Source organism: Gobio gobio (assembly GCF_949357685.1).
Source record: "Gobio gobio genome assembly, chromosome: 10".
Classification (NCBI taxonomy): Eukaryota; Metazoa; Chordata; class Actinopteri; order Cypriniformes; family Gobionidae; genus Gobio; species Gobio gobio.
The window spans coordinates 54099963-54109209 of NC_137116.1; the positions used below are offsets into that span (position 1 = coordinate 54099963).

Genomic DNA, 9247 nt, shown 5'->3' on the forward strand with positions numbered 1-9247 from the left:
GACTTTGGCGCTCTGAACCGCTGATTTGATACACTCCAAAGCTTCATGAAGCAGTGTTTTGAAATCGGCAATCTGTAATTTCAACAAAAATATCTTAATTTGTGTTCAGATGAACGGGTGTGGAACGACATGACGGCGAGGAATGAATTACATTATTTTCATTTTTGGGTGAACTAACCCTTTAAGGCAGCGGAAGTGTTAATAGCAACTAGATGAAGTGAAAATCAAATATTTTTTTAACGATAGATGATATTTAATTCGCAAATATTTTAATCGCAAATAGTGATATATTCTATTTACACCATGTAAGAGTAGTTCTTTGCAATGTGTGTAAATAGTCATTTCATGCGATTTATACTTTATTTTGAAAGATACAAACTATTTGCACCTCAGTATTGTTGTACATTAACAGGATGCAATAATAACACAGAGTGTAAATGATTATATTTATTAAAATTATTAAATGTATGCCGCCTTAATGGGACAATAAAAGCCCTCCCTACACCGACCCCTAACCCTACACAATAGATGCTTTTATTATTATTAAACATTATGTTAGGCACTTTATTTCCACTTTTAGAACATTTTCTTCATTTTTGTTGAAAATAAAGGCCTTTCTGATGTGACGTGTGATGGGAAAAGAGAGAAGAGCGAGCTCTGCAAAAGGCGGATTCAAACCCGGGTCGATCGCGTCAAAACCAAGATCTTTAAGCTTTACTGACGGCGTCGTCAGTAAAGCTTAAAGGATTAGTTGACTTTTAAATAAACTTTTGCTGATAATTTACTCACCCCCATGTCATCCAAGATGTCCATGTCTTTCTTTCTGCAGTCGAAAAGAAATTAAGGTTTTGGATGAAAACAGTCCTGGGTTTTTCTCCATATAATGGACTTCAATGGGCCCCAAACGGTTAAAGGTCCAAATGACAGTTTCAGTGCAGCTTCAAAGGGCTTTAAACGATACCAGACGATGATTAAGGGTCTAATCTAGCGAAACGACCAGCTTCTGCGAGAAACCGAGCAGTATTTATGCTATTATTTTACCTCTTATCAGACGAACGTGATCATCTCTGAGCTCCGCCATAACTTCCGCTAAGTGAGGTCAAAATATGAGTGTAGTCATAGATATATTGATCGTAGATGCCTCATTCTATTGATCCGTACAAGCGCTAATGAGGCATCTACGTATACATCTATGACCACGCTCTATTTTGACCTCACTTAGCGGAAGTTATGGTTGAGCTCAGAGATGATCACGTACGTCTGATAAGAGGTAAAATAATAGCATAAATACTGCTCGGTTTCTCGCAGAAGCTGGTCGTTTCGCTAGATTAGACCCTTATTCATCGTCTGGTATCGTTTAAAGCCCTTTGAAGCTGCACTGAAACTGTCATTTGGACCTTGAACCGTTTGGGGCCCATTGAAGTCCATTATATGGAGAAAAACCCTGGACTGTTTTCATCCAAAACCTTAATTTCTTTTCGACTACAGAAAGAAAGACATGGACATCTTGGATGACATGGGGGTGAGTAAATTATCAGCAAAAGTTTATTTAAAAGTCAACTAATCCTTTAAAGATCTTGGTTTTGACGCGATCGATTCACTGAAGATGCTGAAATATGAGCTACATTTATTTTTATCCTGTTTGGCCCAAACAGGCATTGTTAGGCGGAGCTAGTGTGAATAGCACTTGCCAACAAGGCACACTATATGCACTTGGTGTCAATAGACAGTAGTGCCACCATCCCTTTAATATGGGTTGTTATGGGCGAATCACATGGACATTAAAGGGTCACCCAAAAATGAAAATTCCGTCATTAATTACTTACCCTCATGTCGTTCGACACCCGTCAGACCTCCGTTCTTCTTCGGAACACAAATGAAGATATTTTAGTGTAAATCTGATGCTGAGAAAGGCCTCCATTGGCTCAATGCACTTTACACTCTCAAGACCCTTAAAAGGCACTAAAGACGTCGTTACAAAGTCCATCTCACTACAGTGGTTCTACAATAACTTTATGAAGCGACGAGAATAGTTTTTGTGTGCAAAAAAACCCTAAATAACGACTTATATCATGATGACCGATTTCAAAACACAGTATCATGAAGCTTCAGAGCGTTATGAATCAGTGAGTCGATTCAGCGGTTTGAATCGCCAAAGTCACGTGATTCAGCAGTTTGGCGGTTTGACACGCGATCCGAATCATGATTCGACTCACTGATTCATAACGCTCTGAAGCTTCATGATGCCTTGTGTTGAAATCGGTCATCATGATATAAGTTGTTATTTAGGGTTTTTTTGCGCACAAAAACTATTCTCGTCACTTCATAAAGTTATTGTAGAACCACTGTAGTGAGATGGACTTTGTAACGACGTCTTTAGTGCCTTTTAAGGGTCTTGAGAGTGAACCGTGCCATTGTGCCAATGGAGGCCTTTCAGAGCCATCAGATTTACACTAAAATACCTTCATTTGTGTTCCGAAGATGAACGGAGGTCTGACGGGTGTCGAACGACAACATGAGGGTAAGTCATTAATGACAGAATTTTCATTTTTGGGTGAACTAACCCTTTAAGATAAAAAATTGTTTAGAATTGTTGTCACTGCATAATATTGAATTGTTTAGTTTTGTATTAAACCGAACAGATTGTACTCTTTCCGCAGTTGACTCCAGCATGCAGCATCACTCGCCTGAGGTGGCCCGTCTGTATCAGACCGAGTTCGTCCGGAGCGCGCGGGCGGTGGGCGTGCTGTGGGCCATCTGCACGCTCTGCTTCGCTGTAATCGAGGTGGTCATTCTCATCCAGCCGTCCTGGGTGGGCACCCGAGAGCTGCACTACCGCGGAGGTGGACCGGCCCCTCCATCCGGGACGCTGGGTCTCTTCGAGGTCTGCCTGGAGACTGATTGGCCCGTCCCAGAATGCCGGGGGTCTCTTCACTCCCTGACCCCGCTCCCTGCCTTCCAGTCTCCCGCTGTGCTGGTGTGCATGTCTCTCACTTTGGTGTGGGCCAGCGTGGGCTGCCTGTGTCTGTTCAGGTTCTGCAACGCAGCCACGGTCTATAAGATATGCGCTTGGCTGCAGCTCACAGCAGGTGAGACACTTCTTCAAGTCTAAAGCCCTGAGCAGACAGAACACGTTTTTCAGGTTTTAAAAAAATGCCTTTTTTTATTGGTTGACTATTTTAAAGCTACTTTTTTAGTTTATTCTTAGCTAAAAACACTTAGTTCTTTCAAAAAGATATGCTCATTAATGTATATTTACTTCTTTCAAGTAATAAAGTATTCTCGTAAGTTTATAATATGCCATTGAAAATACATACGGGTGAGGGTTCGAATGCGGGTCGCCATGTTGCCCCTCCATCTTGAAAGTACATTAGCCAAAGAGGGACATACCCGTAAATTCAAGCTTGGCCTTTGGCGTTTTAACACTCGATGGCACCGTGTCGAATGCGGACGAGGTCGAGCTGGAAGCCATGTTAATCTTGGACTAAATCGGCCACCGTAGGAGTTAAAACGAAATCGGAATTGAGAAACTAATATTCACTGGATGGTCATATACCTTTTCACCACTAGATGGGGGAAAATATCATAAATATTAAAGTGTAGCTTTAATTTAGAAAAGAGGAGTGCGCTACGTTTTTTTAAATGTTGTTAGGCGACCCCTGAATCAGCCTAATTAAGGTAACCGTCACCACAACGGAAGGCCCGCCTCTCCATAGAGACGGAGCGTATTTAGGCCACGCCCACACCGGGGGGGGGGACAATCCAACGCTCTCCATTAACTTTGCATTGCGTGAGGCCGCATCCTTGTCAAATCGGACTTATAACAAACAAACAGAACGGTGTCTAAAAGCTGATATGTGACAAAGTGTACAGCAAACAAGCTAAAAAACACAAAAATAAGTTTTATAAGCTGTCGACCCAAAAAAACGAGAGTTTAAGGAGACAAACGTGGATAAAGGCAGTAAAACGTGACGCTTCAGCTGAAGAATGGGTACATTTTGGGATCCTGACACTCAGTATGCGTATGTGTGCAGTAAACATGTTGTCACTGTTAAGTCAAATATCCAAATGTCATATAATGTTTATATATTATATTTCCTGTCTCCTGTAGTGTGTGTAGTTCTCAGTGTAATATAACAGCTCTGTCTCAATGGCCTGTATCCACTTTTTTTGTCCTTAAACGCTCGTTTTTTGGGTCAACAGCTCATAAAAACTTCTGGGTTTTTGGTTGTGGGTTTTGTTTAGCTTGTTTGCTGTACACTTTGTCACATATCAGCTTTTAGACATTGTTCTGTTTTTTGTTATAAGTCCGAAATGACAATGAGGCGCTTCACGCAATACAAAGTCAATGGATAGCGTTGGATTGTTTCCTCCCCGGTGGGCGTGGTCTTCAGATTATGACGCGTGTCGCTCTGTCTCTATTCATTCGATTGGACAATTTTATTTTCTGCTCAGAGTTGATTTTTTTTTTTCAACTTCAGGCGTCCGGAGCACATAAACAGTGTGCAAAATGCTCACCGCCAATAGAAAACGATTGAAAGGAGGCACCTCTCACTGCAAAAAACACGTTCTGTCTGATGCTAAGGCTGTAAAAACAGGATACTGTGAGATATTATAACTGTTTTCTATTTGAGTGGATTTTAAAATGTAATGTATTCCTGTGATCAAAGCTGAATTTACCATCATTCCTCCAGTCTTCAGTGTCACATGATCCTTCACAAATCATTCTGATATGAGGATTTGCTGCTCAACGAACATTTGTGATCATTGTGTAATTTATAATTTACATTTAGATACACATTAGATTTTATAAAACATATATATGATATGTTGTAACATTATAAATGTCTGTCACTCCTAGCTGAGTAGAAGTATTAAATCTTACTGACCCCAATATATATTTTATGTATATATATATATATATATATATATATATATATATATATATATATATATATATATATATATATATATATATATATATATATATATATACATATATATATATATATATATAATTTTAATAAAATTTAATATATTGGTATAAATTTATTGGTACTGTGTTGCATTATGACACTATTTTTGTGACATTAAGCAATTAATTTAGCCTCAAACAGTCCTTACTGTAATACAATCAGACGGTTTCCTTTTTTTTATTTTTGTACTCATTATTCTCAATTTAATATGTCTCAAAATACAAATTTGGGCTCGATTCTCATTAAAATAATGGCACAGTTTTTTCACAAGGAGGCAGCAATTTCTATAAGCAATATATATATATGTATCATTTCTTTCTATTGATTTTGAGGTGAAATACAGTATGATCCAAAGATCAGCATATAAGTGATTTATAGAAAGAGCTCATATAATTTCTTTTTTAATTTAAAGCACAGCTTTTTTTTTGTTCCACTTAATGTTAGTCAGGGGTTTTTTTGCGTCAAAATGTCAGAATTTAGTTTCTCATGACCCTCCTTATGACTCTAAAGTTAAAGAGTTAGACATGCTTTTTTTCTGTTGCTATTGTACCTTTAACATTTACATTTACATTTCTGCATTTGGCAGACGCTTTTATCCAAAGCGACTTAGATTGCATTCAAGGCACACATTTTACATTTTGTCAGTTCTTGCTTTCCCTGGGAATCGAACCCATGGCCTTGGCGTTGCTAGCGCCATGCTCTACTGTTTGAGCTACAGGAAAGCCGACTTTAAGACTTCTGGAGGATGTAAATGACCTCATTTATGATTGGCTAACCTCTGCGTGCTAAACGAGGCTCTGGGGTCACAGGCTGTGGGTTTGCTCTGTCATCCTTCAAGAACAGCCTCTGTGCAAAGCTACATGACACTGAGAATCTCTCCACACTGAAACCTGTGTTCATCTTTCTCTCTCGTGTGTGTTCCTGATTGAATCTGTCTCTGCCCCAGGCTTCTGTCTGGCCCTGGCGTGTGTGTTGTTCCCAGACTCCTGGGCGTGTGCTGAGATGCGGGCGCTGTGCGGGGAGCGTGTGAGTAGTTTCTCCCCAGGGAACTGCTCTGTTCACTGGGCGTTCATACTGGCCATGCTGGGGGTCCTGGATGCCGGAATACTTTCCACGCTGGCTTTTGTTTTAGCCAATCGCCAAGATGCCCTGCTGCCAGAAAATGCCAAGGATGGGGATGGTAAACGCTTCACTTATTCTTCCTAAAATCTCCAAAACAATTCATATTTTACAGCCCACTGTAAGAGACTTTAGTTAGCATTATTTTTAAACCATTTAGATGTAAATCTCTTCACCCTTACACTTAGGGTGACCACCATCAAACAAACCAAATGTGGGACGATTACGAAGTTTGTGTGGGACAATGTGGGACATGTTACCAACACTAAAACATAACCTGAAACTGTTGTATAATCTTAAATTCAACATCACTGAGCCCAAAGGCAGCAGGCATCATGCAGATAACTACTTTTGAAACAGTTCTGACCAAGTGCAACTAAAATCCAACTAAATAAATAATGAAACAAATAAAACAACATTAAATTAGTTAATCTTATATATTAATATATATATATATAAAAATGTGTATACAGAACTGCATTTATTTATTCATTTATATACAGAGCTATCCATTCGTTTTCTGACAGGGAACACGGAACAATTCACCGCTCCACATTTTGATTGACAGCCGTCACAACCTACTAGTGACCATGTTTACTCCTTTCTTTTCAACCATTGGATATGCTTTAAAAAATGGCTTTTGTATTTGTGTAAGGCGGGATGTTACTTCTGACGAAGCGCTGTTAAATATAGGTGAAAAACGATGCCGCAAAAATAATAAATAAAATGCTTTCTTAAAAAGGCAAAAGAACGCATGCATGTTTTCTCAATATGATCATTAAAAATCAATAGACTGGTGAAAATGCGGGACATTTTCTCAATATGCGACATGCGGGACAAGGGGTGAAAATGCTGTGCGGTACAACGCAAAGCGGGACAGGTGGTCACCCTACTTACACTTCTGTTCAAAAGTTTGGTGATCAAAAATATAGTAAAATTGTAATATTGTTAAAAATTATTACAATTTATTGTAATAATAATTAAAGTTGTATATACACAATATATTTTATGTGAAATATACAACATAATATATTTTTAAATACATTTATTAATGTGGAATGTGTAGTTATTTGATTAAAAATACAGTAAAAATTATAATATTGTTAAATATTATTACAATTTAAAAAGAACTTTTTTGTTTTAATGTTGTATTTTTACACATTATATATTTCATGTGAAATATGCAACATAATATATTTTTATATACATTTATTTATGTGGAATATGCAGTTATTTGATTAAAAATACAGTAAAACTGTAATATTGTTAAATATTACAATTTAAAAATAACTTTTTTGTTTTAATGTTGTATTTTTACACATTATATATTTCATATGAAATATGCAACATAATATTTTTTATATATATTTATTAATGTGGAATATGTAGTTACAAAAAATAAATAATAAATACAAAAAATAAAAGTTACAAAAATATAGTAAAAACTGTAATATTGTAAAATATTATTACAACTTAAAAACAACTTTGTTATGTTGTATTTTTACACATTATATATTTCATGTGAAATATACAACATCATATATTTTTATATATATTTATTAATGTGAAATATTTAGCTATTTGATTAAAAATACAGTAAAATTGTAATGTTAAATATTATTACAATAAAAAAATCTTAAATAATATATTTTAACATACACATATACATTTTGTTTAACTATTATTGATGTTAAATAAAACTTAAATATTAAAAGCCATTAACTATTTTGTTAATTGAAATAAAAACTATTAAAATTAAATAAAATATTAAAAATGAAAAAGTTGAAGTGCTAAACTGCCCAAAACTAAACTGAAATAAAATAATCAAGCTAAATTAATAAACTAATATTAATAAAATGACTAAAATTAAAATTAAACTATATGAACATAAAATAGACTATAAATAATACTAAAATAACACTGGTTTCATATTGACATATATATTATACATTAACCTATATTTTTATATCATATTTTAACATATTCATATTAAAATTATTTTAATACAGATATACAAAAAAAGTACTTTTCTGTTGATAGTGTAATAAGGGGATATGGCGAGCTGCACTGCTTTCGTTCTTATTGGACAAAATTCCTACATTTGCTACATGTTAATTCTGTTGATTATCATGTGATCATATTCATCCTCTCTTCTCAGTGACTGGCTTGTTATTGGCAGCATGAACGAGCTGAGCTGTTCTCCACCGTCAGAAACTGCTGGTAAGATCTAGTTTGTCATTAGCATTAGCATTGGACTCAGCATCCTCTCCTCTCATGGCTGTTCTTTCTCACTCTCTCAGGCTCCACCACGTCGTCTGTGATCTTCACCCTCGACAAATAATGATGACACAAAACGCGTGAAGAGAAAACGCTTCTCTCATCCTGTGAAGTCAGCTTACATAACCCGTCTGCGTAGAAACGGTCACCTGGCAACCGTATCCAACAGAGCCCTTTCTCCCCTGAGGGCGGAGCATTAGTCTGATCTCATAACGCTGGCTGTAAATAGAGGAGAGCTTGTGTCTGTTTGAGTTATAGTCCGGGTCTCAGATGATGTGTTCTGGACGTTTCTTATGCATGTGTTTAAGACGACATCTGAAGATTCAGTATTATAATTCTGTTAATCGGTTTTATTGTTGACCTATTAGTTTCTTAAAGGGTTAGTTCACCCAAAAATGAAAATTCTGTCATTAATTACTGACCCTCTTGTCGTTCGACACCCGTCAGTCCTCCGTTCATCTTCAGACACAAATGAAGATATTTTAGTGTAAATCTGATGGCTCTGAAAGGCCTCCATTGACTCAATGCACTTTACACTCTCAAGACCCTTAAAAGGCACTAAAGACGTCGTTACAAAGTCCATCTCACTACAGTGGTTCTAAAATAACTTTATGAAGCCATGAGAATAGTTTTTGTGCGCAAAAAAACCCTAAATAACGACTTATATAGTGATGACGATTTCAAAACACAGCATCATGAAGCTTCGAAGCGTTATGAATCAGTGAGTCGATTCAGCGGTTTGAATCGCCAAATTTCAGCAGTTTGACACGCGATCCGAATCATGATACGACTCACTGATTCATAACGCTCTGAAGCTTCATGATGCTGTGTTTTGAAATTGTCATCACTATGTAAGTCGTTATTTAGGGTTTTTT

General features: G+C 36.7%; 1 protein-coding gene across 1 annotated transcript; it reads left to right on the forward strand.

Annotated features, from left to right (window-relative positions):
- Nucleotides 1-2666: 2666 nt before the first annotated feature.
- On the forward strand, nt 2667-8316 carry lhfpl4b (LHFPL tetraspan subfamily member 4b). The gene is made up of 3 exons (XM_079826231.1): nt 2667-3089; nt 5923-6156; nt 8254-8316. The coding sequence occupies exons 1-3, from the start codon at nt 2672-2674 to the stop codon at nt 8277-8279; spliced, it is 678 nt and encodes a 225-aa protein (XP_079682357.1). The 5' UTR covers nt 2667-2671; the 3' UTR covers nt 8280-8316.
- The last annotated feature ends 931 nt before the right edge of the window (nt 8317-9247 follow it).

What these genes read in the sequence shown, in the direction of transcription:
- lhfpl4b (XM_079826231.1), top strand. Translation starts at nt 2,672, where the DNA reads ATGCAGCATCACTCGCCTGAGGTGGCCCGTCTGTATCAGACCGAGTTC. An exon ending in TTGGCTGCAGCTCACAGCAG is followed by an intron (nt 3,090 to 5,922) that starts GTGAGACACTTC and finishes TCTCTGCCCCAG; the next exon opens with GCTTCTGTCTGGCCCTGGCG. An exon ending in AAATGCCAAGGATGGGGATG is followed by an intron (nt 6,157 to 8,253) that starts GTAAACGCTTCA and finishes CTCTCTTCTCAG; the next exon opens with TGACTGGCTTGTTATTGGCA.